The 19722-nt window shown below is 53.2% G+C and overlaps 1 protein-coding gene across 1 annotated transcript; it reads right to left on the minus strand.

Annotated features, from left to right (window-relative positions):
- Positions 1-446: 446 nt before the first annotated feature.
- On the minus strand, positions 447-19570 carry MEIOSIN (meiosis initiator). Its single transcript, XM_059904771.1, has 14 exons — positions 19500-19570; positions 14146-14236; positions 9443-9554; positions 7894-8028; positions 6766-7011; positions 5973-6008; positions 5687-5795; positions 4755-4852; positions 4113-4268; positions 3618-3691; positions 2473-2637; positions 2152-2396; positions 1220-1309; positions 447-615 (listed from the first exon to the last, which is right to left on the minus strand). The coding sequence occupies exons 1-14, from the start codon at positions 19568-19570 to the stop codon at positions 447-449; spliced, it is 1797 nt and encodes a 598-aa protein (XP_059760754.1).
- Positions 19571-19722: the final 152 nt, after the last annotated feature.

The following is a 19722-nucleotide window of genomic DNA, read 5'->3' on the forward strand; positions in this document are numbered from 1 at the left end:
CAGGGCCGGAGGCATAGAGTGAGGTACGACTGAACAGGGGTGAAAGCATTTGATTCTGGGCTGGGCAAAGGACAGGCAGAGGGCAACTTCACCTCCTCGCATTTCATTGTGTGCCGGAGGGCAGGGTGGTGGTGGGGGGTTGGGGGGGGTGGGGGGTCCTTCCTCCCCACCTGCGGCTCCTCTGATAGGCCAGGCCAGGCTCGAAAGGGGCTGTGAGACGCCTGCAGAACCTGGGCAGGATAAGTTCAGGCTGCCCTGTACAAGGCAAACGCACAAAGCACCGGGGTCAATAAATAGCCGCCTGCCAACCTGGGGGTGCCTGACCGAGGGGATCTGCACTAGCGGCGGTGATGCCCAGGACGAGACAACCTCTTCACCACCGGCGCCTGGTTTCAGACCACGGCTGCAGGAGCCGCGAGGCGGTGGCGGAGGGGGCGAGGCTGCCCTCACGCGCGGTGAGGGGGCGGCGGAGAGGCGGTGTCTGCGGAGCAGCGGGCCTTCTCAGCCAGCAGCTGGTAGAAGGGCTTGGGGGGCTCCCAGTCCTCGTCTTCGCTGCTGGAGCTGCCCTTCTTCACGATCCGGTTGTGCCGGCGGCTGAACCTGCGCGCTTTGGTGCTGGGGGAGAGGTGGCAGGATGGGCGGGGTTCCTCGGTCGCCTCCCGGCCACCTCTGTCCCACCCCTAGTGCTCTGGCCCCAGCAGTGACCAGGGCCTGGGCTGAGGGGGCGGCCAGGGCTTTATTTGGCCCCAGCGGGGGAGCCACTGGCTCCCGTGAGACCTGTCACCATCTGCACACGTGCCCGTGTGTTTCCGGGGCCAGTTGCAAGCTGGGCAGGTGGAGAGGAGAGGGTTTCAGGAGGGAGCGGGCATCAAGAGGGGAAGAGAAGGAGAAGACCAAGCGACAGGGAAGTTAAGACCCAGTTTTCTGCTCTGAGAAACTCCCTGTGGCAGAGAGGGCAAAGGAAGTTTAGGGCAGTGGGGTCCAAATCCAGAATTCAGCTGTTTGCCCTTCTAAGTTACAGGCAGGGGTAGAGCGCCGCTCTGCTTCTGTCACCCCAACTCTTTCATAAGAGCTCGTGACACCCAAATCTCCTGCCCGAGGAAACTCCCAACCTGTTTCCAACATCACAGAGCTCAAGGCTCTGAAAATCAGAGCAGGCTGAGGAGCGGGGGGGGCCCCCGCCTCCACCACCCACACCTTCTGGGCAGGGGCTGCTCACCAATATGGTCTCCGCTCCTTCAGGGTCATCACCCGCCAGAGTTGGGCCAGCTCCTTGGTGGCAGACGTGGATGCGGTCCCAGGGCAGGCTCTGGGGCAGGAGGGAGGATGAGGTGAGGAGAGGTCTGCAGCCTCGCCTGGCTTGGGCAAAGGCCAACGGTGTGACCGTACAAGGGTCCCTGGCCCTCTCAGAGCCGCAGCTTTCCAAATCTGAGAACTCAGATCTTTCCGTGTTGCCCTGAAAGATGCCCCCTTTCGCGCCCCCCGGAGCAGAGGTGGCAAAGAAGGGAGCTGGACTAAATGGTGGTTGGAAAGGGGCCACCCGGTGTCCTGGGACCTGCATCCGCCACTCCGATGCCAGCACCACCTCTTCTCCACGGAGGCTGCAGGCTGGCAAGATCGGTTCAGGGCTAGGCGCCTGATAGATCATATCAAGTCGGCCCCAAGAACTTTTGCGTGAAATCTTAGAAATGAGGAGCTCTCCCCCCACAGGGTTGCTGGGGCGGGAGACAGGACACGAGCCTGAAGCTCCTGCGGGTGAGCCTGCCCCCAGCCCAGCCCAGCGTGATGGAGCACAAAGGCAACCCAGAGCGCGGAGTGGAGGGGGACAAGGATCCCGGGCAGCGTCCTTTGAGCCCAAGGACCAACCACGTCCGAAGGTGGCTCCTCTTTTTTCAGGTGATATACATTTAATTAATTATATTAATTAGTTCATTATATTAATTAATTCAAGCCAGTTAGTTTCCTTGTTTTCCTAAGTCTGAGCTGAGTTTCACTGCTTGCAGTGCTCAGGCCTGACCAGTGCCACGGGGCCAGGGGGAGGCCGGGAGAGCGTGGCTGAGGAACGCGTCGGCAGCAGGGGGTGGCACGCTCTGCAGGTGGATGGACAGTGAGGTGGGGCCCCAGTCAGGGCCCGAGAGGACGCCCTCCCACCTGATGTACTGCTTCCGGTTCATCCTGCAGAACATGATGAAGCCGTTGACACACTTCTTCTTCATCTGGGTGGGGCAGGGGGCTTGCTTGCTCTCCTTGGGCTTCACGAGGCCCCTGCCTGCCCTGCCCTTCCTGGCCTTCCTCCCGGCGGCGCGCAGGGCTGAGGCCCGCTGGGCGGGGGTCCACGTGTAGACCTCATCCTCATCGCTGGAGGACTGCAGGCCCTCGAGGTTGGCCTGAGCGTCCTGGGTGGGAGACAGAGAGGTGAGGGCGGGCAGGAGACGCGGACTGACCAGGCGGATGGCTTTCTGTCTCCCTCACCTCCTGCTGCCTCCGCGCCGAGTCTGTGTCCGTGTCCTCCGAGCTGGGGCTGGACGACACCTTGTTGTTCTCACTCAGCGACAGATAGCAGTGGTCCAGCGAGACCAAGGACCAGCACTGGCTGTGGGAGTCAGGAAGGTCTTCGGGGGCCTCAGGGGGTGTGTCCTGGGGGGTGAAGGAGAAAAGTGGGGGGAGACGGAGGGGGGCAGTGCCGTCCCTTCACGGCCCCCACTCACTGCTTTTCTAGGAGGTCACACGAGCATCACCACAAACAGCTCAGGCTCAAAACGGCCTCGTCCAGACACCTCCTCAGAAATTCCAGCAACGGTTCCCCAGTTCCCACAGCGGGTCAGAGAGGAGGGGGCTGGGGGTCTTCTGCCTCCTATTCTGGGGCACTCTCTCTCAATCCCATCGGTTTACCACCTTGTGAAGTAGCCGTGACGCCCCGGACAAGTCTTAACTCCTCTGAGCCTCAGTTTTACGCACGGATGGTGTCACTACACATCCTCTGCAAGGCCGAGAGGCACTTGGTGCAGTGGCTGCGCTTCCAAGAGCTCCGCTAAAGGTGTCTATTTTTGTTTCTACAGCAGATTCAGCTATTCATTGAGGCAGGGGGGCCACCTTCCCACACACTGGAGGGAGAATCATTTGGGGATCGGAGCTGGGGCTGCCCCTCTGGCAGTCAGACGTTGAACTGCTGGAGCAGACAGTGCTACGGAAATCAGCCCGGGGGCTTGGGAAGGAGGCTCTTTCCAACTGAGGATCCTGGGGGTCACCTGCTGTTTTCAATTTCCTCATCTGTCAAATGGGGTCACAAGAGAGCCTGACTCATAGAGCAGTTGTAAAATTATGTGGGGTCTTTTCTGGGCACCTGGCAGCTTTTAGCTTTTATCCTTTGTGTCTGGTTCATTCTAAGGGCCCAGCACAGAGCAGGGCGCCTGGTGGCCAGCAGGCAGTGTTCAAAGGACGGGCAGGCAGGTGAGGGCACAGATGGTGGATGAGTCTCTGGAAGGATGAGGAGAAGCATGATGGATGGACAGGTGAGTGGGGGAGGAGCTGAAAGGTCGAGGGGACGGATGAGTGGATCAAGCAGGTGGAAGGAAGGATGGACGTGTGTGTGGACAGATGCGTGGGCAGACGCCTACCTTCTTCTGTGGTCCCTCAAGCGTGCAGGCAGAAGGTGAAGACGCAGGATCTAAGAATACTTCTTCAGAGAGAGCTGTCGGGGGCGGGGAGGGAGACCAGAGGGGTGGCTGGGACAGAAACACCTCTCTCAGGGCACTGTACCTCTGTCCCGCCATCCCTGCTAGCCGGAGTGCCCTTCTCTGGCTTTTGGCTTTGGGATCTCCTGCCCCAAGTCCAAATCCAGCTCACAGGCCAGCTCCCGTGGGGAACCACCAACCTGGGCAGAGCAAGTGGGTCCCTATTACAGGCTCCTGGAGCCTTCCACGCACCACGCTGGCCTGGGGCTGCTCCCCACCAGGCTGTGGACTCCTCGAGGGCTGGGATGGGATTCATCCTGGGTGGGATTCATCCCTGGTTCTCCAGCACTGCCAGCACAGGGCTGCACACTTGGTGGGCGTCACTGTAGGTGTTTTTTTTGAATGAACCAAGCATCAGGTCCAGCCCTGGGTGCTCACCTTGGGTCAGGTACTCGGTGCCATCCTCCAGGATCTGTTCTGGCTGCAGTTTCCCCGGGGAGCTGAAGAAGGAGGGACTGAGCCCTAGGATCTCACTCAGGTGGCCTGTCGCCTTCCAGTTGTCAATCTGGGGAGGCCCCAAGGCGAGTGGGCTCCCTGAAAAGGAAATATCAGGCTTGAGGGTATGTCAGAGGTTGCCCTCTCCCCCAGCACAGCAGCTGGCTTTGAGCAGATGGTGCCAGACACTGGGGAAAGGTGACTGTGTCAATTCCTTGTTGTGAGTGCTTGGAAGAGGAAATTAAGAGGCACGATGCCTGGCATCTTGTTAGGGATGCCCAGGAAAAAAATCAATATCATGATGTGCCAGATCCAATAGACTGATTTTAGCTATCTGGAGCTCTGTGTTAAGAAAGATTCTGAGGCAGTGTCTGGGATCAACAGAAAGAGTAATGATTGATCAGCAACGTCTGCCATGGCAACCGATGGCTCAGGGACAGTGGGCAGGCTGTGTGTTGCCATCCCTGTGCTTAGCGGACATCCATCCCTTTCCCGCTCTCCCCCCTTCCACAGACATCCTCAGAAGGAAGGTACCAAGAAGACCCCACACCAGGCTACAAGGAGGAAAGACAGAGCTTCAGTCACCATGGTCGCTGCCCTTTGGGGTCCAGGCAGGAAGCCAAGGGTCAGCATCTGGGGACTCCTTGTCCACCTCCTCGCTGTAATCGTACACCAGCTTCTGCCTGCAAGAGGTGGAATTGAAGAGGCAGACCTGGAGCCCCGGGCTGGAAACACCGTGGGCCCTGGGGCGAGCCCTTTCCCCTTTGGGTGTCTCAGTGTCGCCCACTGTGGACTCAGACAGGGATCTCTCCGTGCCGGCCGCTGGGGGGCGCCCGCCCTCGAGGAGCTTCAGGGCTTATAAGGAGAGGCCAGCTGTAATCAGAGCTGACTAAACGGGGGCAGAGCTGTGATGGGGCTTTGAGGAGGACACAGACGGCGGGCAGGGCAGGAGGGAGGACTGAGCTGAGCTAAGCTTGAAGGATGGGTAGTTTTCCAGGTGGACGAAGGGCTCAAGCTTCCAGGAAGAGGGAACAGAGGGTGAGAAGCCCAGAGGGGACACGGGCATGGCTCCCGCAGGGAGTGGCGAATATTTGGTGGTGTTAAGGGTAAGGTTCGCAGTTGAGGAGCAGGAAAGGGGGCTGGCAAGGTGAGCTGGGACCAGAGAGGGTCTCAAATGCCAATTAAGATATCTGGGCTCTACCCAACAGGAGGGAGTAGCTTAAAGCTGAAAACTGACATGATCAAGGTCTTGTGTGTTACAAAAGCCATGCAGGTGACTAGTGGGGACAGGCTAGAGGGCGGGACGGGAGGCAGGGAGGGGCTGCGGCCCTGGTCAGCACCTAGGAAGCAAGGCTTTCCCTCGAGCTCACGATGCCTGACGCAAAGCTAGGCCCTCGGAAGTGCTCACTCCACAGACAGCAGTCGAGGGTGGTGATTGACCCCATTTCTCACCAAGCCTTAGCCAATCCCACCAAACGCCTCAGCCTCCTCCACTCACATCCCCGGGCTTCCCTTACCTGGGACGGGGCTGGGTCCTGTTGAGAAAATGGATCCTCTCAATCCCTTGCTGGGCCTCCAAGGCAGGGTAAGGCCCCGAATCCTGGGCACTGTTTTTGCAACAGCAGCCTACGGGGGGTGGGGCAAGTCAGGATGGTCACTCCTGTGACGGGCCCAAATCCCGGGACTCAGAGAGGCAGGGACGGAGAGGTGCTGGGGTATGCCACAGCCTCTCCCTCCCCCCATCCCAGCCAAAACCTCAGGCTCTGGGGCCTCTGCGTGAGGTTTGGGGGCTCCCTGAATCACCCGCAGGTTTCTGGAATCCCACGTCCCTATCAGAAGCTCTAAGGAAGATAAAATCCTTAAGCAGAATGATGATGATGAAGATGACGAGAGCAAACAAGTATATAGTGCTTACCAAGGCAGCACGGTTTTAATCGTTTTACATACTACTCGGTAGCCCTTTACCAAAGGGTATGGTTTTTATAATACCCATTTACAGTTAAGTAAACTGAGGCATTGAGATATCAAGTAACTGGCCCAAGGTCACAAGATTAGCACAAGATCTGGGATACCCTCCCTCCCCAGGTGGGTCAGGCGCCTCCTTGGGGCTCCCACAGCCTCCTGGGCTACCCCAGGAAGTGAGAGCGTGGGATTCCGTCACTGGACTGTCACCGGCACCGCGCACGTGGCCTGGCCCAGAGGAGATGCTCTGGGAGGAAAGGCTGAAGGAACAGACAGAGGAATAGGATGACCTGAGGCCTCGCCTTCCGGTCGCGCCCGTATCTCCTGGGGGTGTCACACGTTTGCAAGCTGGCAAAGGGATGGGGACTCACAAGAGCGTTTGTCTGGCTGCTTCAAGTGAAGGAAGGCTCACGAGGCGGCCCTGCTCTTGCCCCCAGTCCTGTGACCCTGTCCCCTGCTTACACCCCCAACAGAGCCTGAAGGGAAAAGGAAACTTGGCAAGAGGCTGCGAGACAGCGTCTCTCTTGTCCATTGTAGAATCCCTGGCGACTAGGACTGTGCCTGGGACGTCGAGGGTGCCTGACAAGTGGTATATAAACGAGTGGCTAAGTTAGTGGAGAGGAAAGACACCAACCTGAGATGTCACAGTGGACGCTGTTCTCAGCCACATGCGGCAATGTCAGCCAGGATCTTCCTCCCTTTCTGTCACCTTGAGACGGGGATGACACAGCCTTGGGGTGACTGCAGGAGTCGAGGCATCTTGGAGGGGTGATGGTCCCCACCATGTTTCCTCCTCTCTTGTCTGGGGATGGGGTCACCTGCTTCTCAGGCTTGTCCACGGCCAGACAGCGACGAGGGTTCTGGGCCCGGGTCTGGCGTTCTAGGAGAGCAGAGAGATGGCGTCAGACAGGGCTGGGGGCCTGACTGTCACCAGAAGGTGGCTGAGGTGGGGGTCTTTGCTCTGGGCCCAGTAACCTGCTTCAAAGCTTTGCCTGGCCTGGTCACTCAGTCCTTCCCGGAGAGGCCCAGATCCTCAGTTAAAGATCACCTAGTCGGATACCCCCTTCCCCTGCCCACACGTTAGAATCACCTTGTGAGCTCTGAAAATACTGGTGCCCAGGTTCCACCCAGATCACTGAAGCCCGACTTTCTGGGTGTGAGGCACAGGCAATAGGCATTTTTAAAAGCACCCCAGTGATTCAGAGGTGCAGCCAGAGCTGGAAATCATTGATTAGGTCCAACTCCCTTTTTAAGGACATGGAAGCGGAGGCTCGAAAAGGGGAAGGGACAGGTAGTGTTAGTAGCAAGGCTGAGGTGGGACCTGGGACACTTGCCTCCCGCACTGGGGTGCTTCCGTCACCCCACACTCCCTGCTGCCCTGGCCCGGGGATGGATGACTGGGCAGAGGGATGATAAATGCTGACAGCAGCTTCCATTCCTGGGCACTGGCCACGTGCCCCATCACTTAAGCACTGCTTCAGCGGGGTGCGCCTGGCTCCGAATCTGAGGACCATCCTGTGGCAGGCCCTCCAATTTCCAGACCAGGAAGCTGAGGCTCACAGGAGAAGAGTGACCCACCCCCAGGCCTCAGAGCTAGGAAGAGAAGGCACCACAGCTGAACCCAGGCGCATCTGAATCCAGAGCCTCGTCAAGGGCTCAGGATTGCCGACTGGGCCTCCCGGGAGTGGGGACGGTCCTGGAGAAGGAGCCCCGCTCTCATCTGACCCCTGCACCCTCTTCTATCTCCACTGATGGCTTGTACCTGATGCTTGGGCCAGCTTCTTCTTCCGAGGTTTCTGGCAGCCTCCCCAAAGATGGGACTTATGAGCGTGTGGGGTGCTGGACGGGGTGGAGTGTCTCCACTTCGCTGGGCCCGCGGCCAGCTTCCAACCCAGCCCTGCACAGGACGGAGAATGAGGCAGGTCAGATGCCCTCACCCTCATCCATCCCGAATGCTGCCTCTGGACAGCACTTCATGATGGACAGGGAGCAGGGAGGCTGCCACGGTCCCCAGACTGACTTTACAAATGGGGAAACTGAGGTCCCGGGAGGAGATGGGACCTGGCTGAGGTTGCGCAGCCAGGCGACAGAAGTACAGGCGAGAACTCAGGTGTCCTCAGGGCCATTCCGGGCCTCGGCTGAGAGGGAAGACAGACCCAACACTTCCCAGATGCTTCCCCGTCTTCCACCTCCCAAATCAGTTCTTCCTGCAGCCTCCTCAAGATGGTAGGGGCTCCAGCATCCACCCTGGGTGGCCCGGGGCCTCTCCCCCAGGCCTCTCAACTCTTCCTCATTAACGTCTCCCAAGGACTTCCCTGGCGGTCCAGTGGTTAAGACTCTGCGCTCCCAAGGCAGGAGGTATGGGTTCAACCCCTGGTCGGGGAACTAAGATCCCGCATGCTGTGCGGCATGGCCAAAAAAAAAACTCCCAAATTTACCTACTTCTGTCTACACCCTCAGCTATGGTGCTACACTGGCCTTATCGTCTCCCATCCAGATCACCCCTAAAAGTATCTTCACTCATCTCCCCCACTCCAGCTTCTTACTTAATAGCAAGTCCCCACACTAGATGTCAGGCACCTCTTCCTCAAAGAAACTCTGATCATGGCTTTCCTCTGGCTTAAAGGCCTTCAGTCATTCTCATCTTTTTCATCTCCCTCCTCTGCCAGGCACTCGAGGCCCTTCAGAATCTCGTCCCTGCCTCATCTCCTACCCTTCTTGCCCGTGTATTCCTCACACCAGTAACCATAGCAGCCGGCACACACAGCATGGGATGACTGGCTTGTTCCAGGAGCCATGTGACAGCACTCTTTACATGTATTAACTCATTCAATCCTCACAACAAACACAGAAAGGGGGTATGGGTCCATTTTGCAGATGAGAAAACTGAGGCACAGAGAGGTGTAGGTCACAGGACGTGTGCCTGAGTTGGGACCTGGCTCAGGAGTCTGCGCACATCATCTGGGTGCTACACGGCCCCTCCAGTCATACCCAACTACTTGCCTGTCCCCAGACGTCCCACATGTGTCTTCTCGTGCCTTCAGACTCTTGTTCACCTTGTTTCTTCTGCCTGGCATGGTTCCCCCTTCCCTGTCCTCGAAGGCCCAGCTCCAAGGCCCCTCCCACCACAGTCTTCCCAGACACCCTCCTCTGGGGTCACAGCACTCTGGACATCCCTCTGACTTGTCCCGTGAGACAGGCTGTGAGATCCAGGAAGGACTGGACCCGTCTAAGTCACTCAGCGTCCCTGACGGCCAGGACAATGCTTGGCACGTAGCAGGCGCTGCGAAACGTCGGCTGAACTTACTTACCCCCCAGTCCACCATTCCCTTCGGTGGTATGGAATTCGAGCAAGGCCCTGGCCGCATCGATGCTTCTCTGGAGGTAGTGAATGTAGTGCAGGACGTGCAGCAGAATCTCCTTCTGCCCCCAAAAGAAAGACAGGGTTGAGCGGGGGCCTGAGATGACGTGAGGCTGCTGGGGACCGGGGACCCTGCCCCAGCAATCCCCCCATTTGCAGAGAGGTTCCTATTCTGCCCTTTAGTCCTCACTGCGGCCCAGTGAGCCGGCGGTTACAGCTAAGGAAACGGAGGCTCAGAGTGCTAAAGGGACTTGCTGGGCTACAGAGAGGAAGTGGCAGAGCTGGGATCTGAACCCAGGCCTGGCTGCCTCCTGGTCCAGTTGTGGGGGCACACACTGCTCAGCTTCCCACCCCTGGCCATTGGCACACGCAAAGCCCTCCTCTTCTCCCCACAGACTCCCTCCCTGGCTTCTCCTCCTTTGAGCCTCAGCACAGTGTTCTCCCCTTCTGGAAGCTTTCCTGCCCTCCTGACCCCTCACCCAGGCTGGGTCAGATGTCCCTCCTCCGCACTCTTGTAACACCCTGGGCCTGTTTCCACCAAGGCACTTGCCACAGTGTTCTATAATTATCTGTTTATGTATCATTCTCTCCTATTGACGTTGAACTAGCTGAGGGTAGAGACTGTAGCTAATTGATTTCTGGATCCCAAGCACACAGAATCGAGAGGTGACTTAGTCAGTTATCACTGAAGGAATGACTCTGCCCTACAGCATCAGCGGGCATCCCCCAACCAGCCACCAAATACCGGCTGAGCCGATATTGGAGACACTAAGCTAAAAAAGATACTACCCACTAAGAGCCATGTGGAGGGGTGAACTAGACATACTTTTTATTTATTTATTTATTTATTTATTTTTGGCTGTGTTGGGTCTTCGTTTCTGTGCGAGGGCTTTCTCTAGTCGCGGCGAGTGGGGGCCACTCTTCATCGCGGTGCGCAGGCCTCTTACTGTCGTGGCCTCTCTTGTTGCGGAGCACAGGCTCCAGATGCGCAGGCTCAGTAGTTGTGGCTCACGGGCCTAGTTGCTCCGCGGCATGTGGGATCTTCCCAGACCAGGGCTCGACCCGTGTCCCCTGCATTGGCAGGCAGACTCTCAACCACTGCGCCACCAGGGAAGCCCTAGACATACTTTTGTTTGCCTTCATGGAACTTACAATCCAGGGAGGGTAGCGGACCTTAATAAACTCATAATTCATACAAAATTATCAAGTGTGTGATAAGCATTATGAATAGAAGAGCATAACAGGTGACTCTGAAATTAGACTTGGGTGTCCAGAAAGGCCTCTCTGAAGTGGCAGCATTTAAACTGAAGACTGAAAGGAGTTAGCCTGGTGAAGGAAGAACACCCATAAGTATTTTCTGGATTGAACTGGATCCCCAGAATAACAACAAAACCGTTAGCAGGAATCTTCCGACCCCAAATCAGGAAACATGGTCTGTGGGGTGGGGGATACACTGGGAGACTGGGACTGACACATACACACTACTATATATAAAGTAGATAACTAATAAGGACCAGCTGTATAGCACAAGGGACTCTACTCAATACTCTGTAATGGCCTTTATGGGAAAAGAATCTAAAAAAGAGTGGATATATGTATATGTATAACTGATTCACTTTGCTGTACAGCAGAAACTAACACAACATTGTAAATCAACTATACTCCAATAAAAATTAATTTTAAAAAAGGATGGTCTCATGAGGTGACTTATGTGAAATCGTTCCATAAAATATAATACAGTCACTGAACTTATTTAACCTGATCCAGGGAAGGAAGCTATAATCTAACTAAGGAATAACGTGACACAGCAAAGAGATTATTGGTTTGGGGACTGGCTCTAACCTGCCACTTACTGGCTGTGCACTGGGAGCGGGTCATTTTACTTCTCTGGGCCTCGGTTTTCTCATCTGTGCAATGGGAATGAGAATATTCATTCAGCCTCAGAGGATTATCATTAGGACGAAATAAATTAGTGTGTGTGAAATCGCCCAGCACAGAGCCTGATAAATCAGTTGTCCAATAAATGCTTAGTTGATATCTGGATGAGAACACCTTCATCGGCTTCTCAAGGGATTAAATAGAAACCTTTGGGGGCTTCCCTGGTGGCGCAGTGGTTGAGAATCCACCTGCCAATGCAGGGGACACGGGTTCAATCCCTGGTCTGGGAAGATCCCACATGCCGCGGAGCAGCTAAGCCCGTGCGCCACAACTACTGAGCCTGTGCTCTAGCGCCCGCGCGCCCCAACTACTGAAGCTCACGTGCCTATAGCCCATGCTCCGCAACAAGAGAAGCCACTGCAATGAGAAGCCTGTGCACCGCAACGAGGAGTAGTCCCCGCTCGCCGCAACTAGAGAAAGCCCACGCGCAGCAACAAAGACCCAACACAGCCAAAAATAAAATTTAAAAAAATAAAATAAGATAAAGGGAATCAGAGAAATGGAAACAATCACAGTAACGTGCAGAGGGCTGTGATGGTCAGAGGGATGGGAAGCCACGGACCACATGGGGCAGGGGCACTTAGTCAGCCAGGATGGTGAGGAAGGATACCACGGACCTAAGCTGCAGCCTAAATCTAAAACACGGGCGAAACAACGCATAATAGCTCCCACAGTTTATTCAGCAGTGGACTGAGCACGTCACACAGCCCTGGGACGAGCTGTGATGAGGCATGTCAGGCAGACTGGTCTGGTGGGAGGCTGGGGACTGACTGGGACACTGGTTGTACGTGGAGCAGGGGGCCCAGGACTGAATTTAAGGGAGGACGAAGATGGGGAAGAAATGGGATTATTAAGACAGCAGAGAATCAATGGTAAAGAAAGTGGGCTGAGGCCTGGGGAGGATTCCACGAAGAGATGTGGTCATCTAGTCAGTGACGAAATGCTGCCTGTGCCCTGACTCAACTGTCATTCCTCCAGGGCAGGGGCTGTGTCCCAGTCATCTCTGCCTTCCCCGACACGAACTTACAGTGCCTATGCACACCAAACACTCAAATGTGGGAGGACAGAGGGCAAAATCCCTCTGATATGTTTTGAGCACTGTGGTGCTCTGCGCAATGCCTCCCCCAAAGGCGTCCATGTCCTAGTCCCCGGGACCTGGGAATATGTTGCCATGTATGACAAAGGGGTCTTTGCAGATGTGATGAAGTTAAGGATCTCGAGATGGGGAGATTATTCTGGATTATCTGAGTGGGCTCAGTGTAATCACAAGCGTCCTTACGAGCAGGAGGTTGGAGGGTCAAAGGCAGAGAAGGCGAAATGACGACAAAAGCAGAGGTAGAGGAGAGACTAGAAGATGCTACGCTGCGGGCTTGGAAGGGGCTGTGAGCCAAGGACCATAGGCGGCCTCTAGAAGTTGGCAAAGGGAGAGGAAATGGATGCTCCCCTGGAGCCTCCTGCTGACCCCGTGACTTTAGTCCAGTGGGACTGATTTTGGATTTCTGACCTCCAGCGCTCTGAGAGAACAAAGTTGTGTTGTTTTAAGCCACTAAGTTTGTGGTAATCTATTACAGCAGCCACAGGAAACTGATACAACCACCTACAATTGAGAGGGATTTAGGAGAGACAACCAGCGTGATCTGGTGATTGATGGGCTGTGGTTGGCAGGGAGAAGAATAGGGTTAGGGTCAGGCAAATCTCTCCCAAACACCCGCTCCTCTGAACCTCTCTGAAGGCAAGTAAAACATTCTAGATTGGATCAGTTATTGTGCATTCAAATCTTCTTCTTTTTTTTTCTTTCTGGCCGTGCCACACAGCTTGCAGGGTCCCAGTTCTCTGAACCAGGGATCGAACCCGGGCCCCAGCAGTGGAAGCACCGAGACCTAACCACTGGACCACCAGGGAAGTCCCTAAATCTTTATCTTCTTGACCAGATTCTAAGTTCTCAGAGGAGGAGGGCTGGGTTTCAAATTCCTTTGCTTCCTCTTGTTGCCGGCAGAACAGCTTCTGACATCTGACAATCTTTCCATAAATGGCTGATGAATGAATGAATGAGGGACTGAATGAGAGAAACTATAGCAAGAAAACATCACACCAAACCTTCCAGATCTCTGAATCTCATATTAAGTTGTTCGTCCTGGGAGCAAGTGTTAGCTCAGCACTATAAACATTTATTGAGTAGCCACTGGGGAGGCACCGAGAAGCTTTATCCCTACCTCATGGAGATGATCTCCACAAAGTCACAAAAGAAGGCACCCGGAAAGGGAACCGACATTTATTCAGGCCCTGTGACAGCTATCATGTCACTTTGGTCTCACGATATCTCTGAGTAGGAGGAGTTATTTTTTTCTTGTTTTATAGCTGGGAAACCTGAGGCTTGAGAGGCTGATAACCTGAGCGAGCTGCCCAGAGTTCTGCAGGTGTGGGGCTGGGGGGCTCAGATGCAGGCTGTGTGACTCCCAGAGGGATGACCTCGACCCAGCACCTTGCCTATTTTTCCCCTCCCAATTCCCCCTGCCTCCTTTGCAGGAAAGAATCCCCCAGGCTTCTAGTCATGGGATCACAGACTCCCAGAAATTCCCAGTCAGGACCATTGCCATGTCAGTGCTGTCACTGGGTGGGTCTGTCTAGGTTTCCTAGGACAAGGGAGGTCAACCCGATTGCTGATATGTTCAGATCCGCCTCCCAAATCCACCTCCTCTCCTTCAGCCCCCTTACCTTGGTGAGCTTCTTGGCACCGGTCCTCAGGGCCACGGGTAGCAGCAATGCCAGCTCTTGCAGTTTGTTGGTGTGGTTTTTCCTCTGCCTCCTGTTTTGGGGCAAGAGCTGGTTTGGGTTAGGATATCCGAAATGGAATTTGGCATCTGACCCCCCAGACCGCTTGTCTCAGTGTTCCCCATCTCAGAGAAGCTCCCTGCCCCAGGCACCCAAGACAGAATCCTGGGCATCGTCTGAACTCCTCACTCTCCCCCATCCCCTGGTCCAATCAGTCACCAAATCTTGCCCATTCCTCCTCCAATCCCTTCTCTCCGTCCCCTCGCTCCTGCCCTACTCCATGTGCTGACATAGTTCTCCCAGCCTTCCATCTGGCTTCCTCCAAGCCATACTCTCTATGAGAGTCACGGTGATCTTTCTGAAACACAAACCTGCCTATGGTTTTCTCATCTGTGCAAAAGGAATGAGGATATTCTTTCAGAGGCAGAGGGCTACCAATAGGACTGAATACATTAGTTACTTAATAAGCGCTTCAAACCTCTCAATGCCATTCCATTATTAAGGATCAAGTTTAAACCCTTACTTAACATGGCTTATAATGCCCCCCATGGCCTGGCCCGCCTGACCCTTCTGGTCTCATCTCTTACTTCCTTTCATTCTCTCCCATCAATGGACTTCAGCTCCACAGGACAGGTGAGGTATCTCTGCTCAGGTCCCCCTGCCCCTGTGCTCATGCATTTCTCTGGTCCCTGCAGTTGGGTGAGAGCTGAGTGGGGGGCACCGCTCTACTCTAGCACCTAGAACAGGGTCTGGCACACTGCGGGAAGTCATCGCTTATTGGCTAAATGATTGAATAAATAAGGGCATGAAAGAAGTTGACTCCTGAGCAGATGCAGAACTTCCAGGATCTAATCCCTGAATTCATAATTCATACTATATCCATGTACACACACCTGTACCCCTCTCTCCTGACAGATGGAGACATGAAGACGTTGGAGTCTCTCTCCCAAATTACACACCACTGCCACTACTCCCGCTACTCCTTTGGGAAGGCCCAAACACCTCGTCTCCACCAATCCCTATCTCACCTTCCTTCAGGGCCTGATTCAATTGCCACCCGAGGAAGCCTCCCCCACCTCCCTTGTTTTTCTCCCCGACTCTGAATGTCCACAACACTTTGTGTCACCTGCAGCACGGCCCAGCCAAAAACACTTCCTTTATTACAGATGTATCTTTGGTTCCTACTCAGACCCACGAACGGACACCCCCTCTTTGCCAGGCCCTGTGCTGGACACTGTGGAAAGGGAGAGGAATCACTGTCCTGCCCTCGAGGACATAGGGGAGCAGTGTGGGAGACACTTATCTCCCTAACCAAACTCTGAAGTCCTGAAAGAATCGTTCTCACTCATTCATTCAGCAATTACTTATTGAGCCCCTACTATGTGCCAGGAAGTGTGATCGGTGACAGGGACAAAAGGCTATAAAACAACTACAGCCCCTTCTAGAGCCTACAATGCAGTCTGGGATAAAGTCATTCATCAAATTGTCACACAAATAAACATAAAATGGCAACTAGGACCAGAACCAGCTGTATAATTTGCTGGGGGTGGGGGCATTGCAAATGAAACTGTGGGTCCCCTTGTTCAGAAATTAAGAATTCTGGGAATTCCCTGGTGGTCCAGTGGTTAGGACGCCGCACTTTCACTGCTGAGAACCCGGCTTCAATCCCTGGTCCGGGAACTAAAATCCCGCAAGCCGCACAGCCTGGCCAAAAAAAAAAAAGTTAAGAATTTCAAGATGGTGAGAGCAGAGCATTAAACCAAGCATTGGGCTCTTCTAAGCTCAGGGCTCTGTGACTGCATGAATCATGTGTCCCTCCTGGGGACAAAGGAGAGGTGCTGCTCGGTGTTATGGAAACTTGTGATAGGTGGTTTTGATCTAACCTATGAGGTTTTTCCAGAGGAAGTAAACCTGGCCAGAAGCTGTTCTGAAGGATGAGTGGAGCTACATCAGTGGAGGGGGAGAGGGAAGGTTTCAGATAGAGGGAGCATGGAGAAGTCAGAGGAAATAAAGCTGAAGTGTCTGGAGCACAGAAAGCAAGGAGTCCTGTGGGGTGAGATGAGGCTGGAGGATGAGGTAGGGGCCAGATGACGCAGGGTCTTATGGGTCTTACAGGCTCACAGTATGAAGTTTTGCCTTTATCTGAAGCCCAACGAGAAGCATTAACGTGTTTTCTGCAGGGCATGGCATTTCTAGTGCACCCTCCCAGAACCACCACGAGTACAGGAGACTATACGTATTAGTCAGCTGAATGAAGGAATGAAAGAAAAACAAAACCACCAATTGGTCTCTAGTTCTTTCCTGATAGAAACCATAATTTCGAGGGGCAAGGGTGGGTGCTGGGTTTCTATCCGTGGAGAAACACTGGGTAGGTTGACCTCTAACGTCTTGCCTGGCCCTGATATTTATTTTCTGCATGCGACTTTCCTGCTGTTCTAGAGGACTCCCTAGAAGCTCCAAAGAGAAACAGCACAGAAAGCCAGGAAGAAAAGTATCCAGGTCTATTTAAGTTCAAGGTGCTATTTGACCATGTCTGAGAAAAAGGGTTTCATATCACCTAGTCCCTGGGTGTTTCCTCTGGGTTTTGCAAAGCACTGAGAGAGCCTTCTGCACAAACACAGGAGTTCCAGGGGAAAAGAAAAAAATTGGAGGGAGAAAAAGGGTGACTAGGAAATGCAAAATCTTGGCCGCTCTTGGGCAGCGGTCCTGAAGAGGTGTGACCTGGGGCTCTGCTCACAGGGGCCTCCGGGAACTGGGCACTCGCTCTCAAGGCTGCTCCTTTCCTGGCTGGATGGTTTTGGTTTCAGCCAAGTTCTTTCCTCAGAGTCTGTTTAATTTTCACCCACTAATCCCAGCTCTGCCCTCTGATTCTGTGCGGAACAGGTCAGCTCCAGCCACATGGGTCTTTTTCTGCTTCTCTCAACTGCCAAGTTTATTCCTGCCTTAGGGCCTTTATCATCGCCTCCACCTGGAATGTTCTTTTGTCCCGATTTTTACATGGCTGATTTCTTGCCATTCGGTGCTTAGCTTAAATGTAATCTCCCTAGAGGCCTTTCCTGACTACCTGATCTAAATAAGCACATTCTTTGTCACATCCCCATATCCTTTATCAGCATCTGAAATCTTTCTCTTTCTTTCTTCCTTCCCTTCCTTCTTTCCTTCCTTCCTTCCTTCCTTCCTCCCTCCCTCCCTTCCTTCCTCTCCTTCTCTCTCTCTCTCTTTCTTTCTTATAAATATAAACATAAGGAGAGGGATTTTTGTCTCTTTTATTTATTGCTATATCCCGGACTGACTTATCCATCAGGCAGCGTAAGCACAGTGCCTAGGGCTGGTGCTATTTTTAGGGGCTTATGAGAATGTTTTAATTTCTTTTAAAACCAGAAGAGAAATAAATGAATATAATTAAACTTGGATTATATTCATATTTATACCAGTGCTGTCATAAACTATAATTTTTAATGTGTTTTTAAAAATATTTTATTTATTTAGTTGCTCTGGGTCTTTTGCAGCACGTGGGCTCCTTAGTTGCGGCTTGCCAGCTCCTTAGTTGTGGCATGCAAACTCTTAGTTGCGGCCTGTGGGATCTAGTTCCCTGACCAGGGATCGAACCCAGGCCCACTGCATTGGGAGCAAGGAGTCTTAACCACTGCACCACCAGGGAAGTCCCTTAATGTGTTTTTAATGCAGGAGCTGGAAGGAGCCTTAATCAAGAGCCAGTCCAAATTTCTCACATTAGCTATGGGAAAACCAAGGCCCAGACCCTAATTTGCTTTAACATGTGCAGGAACTTAAGAGTAAGAGCTGTCCCAAAGTGGGACAAAGCAGGGGGCAGTCCCAAGAAGCAGCATAATAGTTGGTTACAAGGTTCAGCTTTTGAAGCAAACAGATCTGGTTGAAATCCCAGCTCTGCCACTTGCTGTGTGACTTTGGGCAAGTGCTTCATCTCTCTGAGCCTGTTTATAATTCATTTACAAAATGGAGGTGGCTGGAAAGTGTGATCTTGTCCAGAAGGTGTTTAGCACATAGGGAGTGCTCACGAAATGTTAGTTCAAGATAGAAGGTAGACAGTCATTTGTTGGGACGATTTAGGGATAAGGGATGTTGGAGAATGGGGTGGGGGTATTGTACTGGATGACTACTGTTGATAAAACGGTTGTTTTTGGTTGACCGACATCCAATTCCTCCCTTTTCTGGTAATAGTTTCCTTTGGGGAACGATCCCTCCCCGACTCTCAGTCCATATGGTTCAGAGAAGCTGACCCCAACCTCCCCTTCCACTAGGGAGCACTGAAGCAAGGTCTAGCCAAGAAGTCAAGTGATTGGTTCAGGATTGCAGTTGTAACCCAGGCTTGGCCAATCAGAGTCAACGGATCCTGGAAAGAGACTCTCTGCTAGGCTTGTCAAGTTGGCAGGATATGGACCTGGAGTGGCTGGGAGCCATCTTGCCCTCACAAATGGAGAGCCAACACAGACAAGAGCAGAGCAAAGAGAGGCAGATTCCTGGCCATATCATTTAACTCCTTAGCTAGAACCAGCCAAGCCTGATGCCCCGGAATTTTTTGTTTAAAGGATCCAATAAATCCCCTTTTACGTGTAAGCCAGTTTTAGCTAGGTTTCTGTTAATTGCAACTAAGAGTCTTTATTAATACAAATACCCCACATCTAGAAAGGGGGCAAAGAGAATGCATTGTTGGTGACCTCTGGAATTCCAGGAGGAAAAGGCAAGCGAGAGAGGCATTCTTCATTTTCTTCATTTGCTCTTTCTGAGCACAGTACCTAAGTAGAGAACCTGAACAAAGCAGACACTTATTTTTGGAGTTAATAAATGAAGACATAGGTGGGCGGAAAGTCACTGGGGAAGACAGTGGGGAATAAGATGAACTCTGGCTCTCTTCTTTATCCAGACTTTGGAGGAAGGGAGAAATCTGATCCAACTCTCACTCTGCTAGGAAAATCCCCTCTATAAGATTCCTGACACTTGGTAGGTGCTTGACGGCAAAATGAATACGTGAATAAAAGAAAGGAAGGAAGGGCATTTAAGAAAATCAGAATGTCAAAACCTGCGAGGGCTTAGAGATGATCTTTGCCAACTACTTCAGAGTTCTCTCATCTTGAAATGGCGGTAAGATTTGCACCCACTTCCTCGTGGAGTTGTTGTAAGGATTAAAGGATTTTATACAAGCAAAAGGCTTAGCAAAAAGTCTGGCAAATTAGTAAATGCTCAGTAAACACTACTGTTACTATTATTTAACCAGAGTGGCTGGAGCTGTAAGGGAGGTGGGCCGGGGGAACACTTACCTGTCCCTGGGACCCAGGGAGTTGGTGCTGGGCTGTTTAGGGGAACACAAGTGCTTGCTGGAATCCCACATCTGCAAAGAGGGGAAAAGAAAGAATTATTAGTGACCTCTGGGATTCCAGGAGGAATGCACAGTTTGACAGGCAGCCTCATTTCCCCCATCATACTCCTTTGAGCACTCAGAGATCCCAAAATAAGTCTCCGGTCCCCATAAACACAGGTCAA

Source organism: Balaenoptera ricei, chromosome 19 (assembly GCF_028023285.1).
Source record: "Balaenoptera ricei isolate mBalRic1 chromosome 19, mBalRic1.hap2, whole genome shotgun sequence".
NCBI classification, from domain to species: Eukaryota; Metazoa; Chordata; class Mammalia; order Artiodactyla; family Balaenopteridae; genus Balaenoptera; species Balaenoptera ricei.

Excerpts from the sequence above, each read along its gene's own strand:
- MEIOSIN (XM_059904771.1), bottom strand. The coding sequence starts at position 19,570 with ATGTGGGATTCCAGCAAGCACTTGTGTTCCCCTAAACAGCCCAGCACC. Across the intron at positions 4,269-4,754 it reads CCCAAAGGGCAGCGACCATG|GGAGCCCACTCGCCTTGGGG; the intron begins GTGACTGAAGCT and ends TTTCCTTTTCAG. Across the intron at positions 2,638-3,617 it reads TTGAGGGACCACAGAAGAAG|GACACACCCCCTGAGGCCCC; the intron begins GTAGGCGTCTGC and ends TTCACCCCCCAG.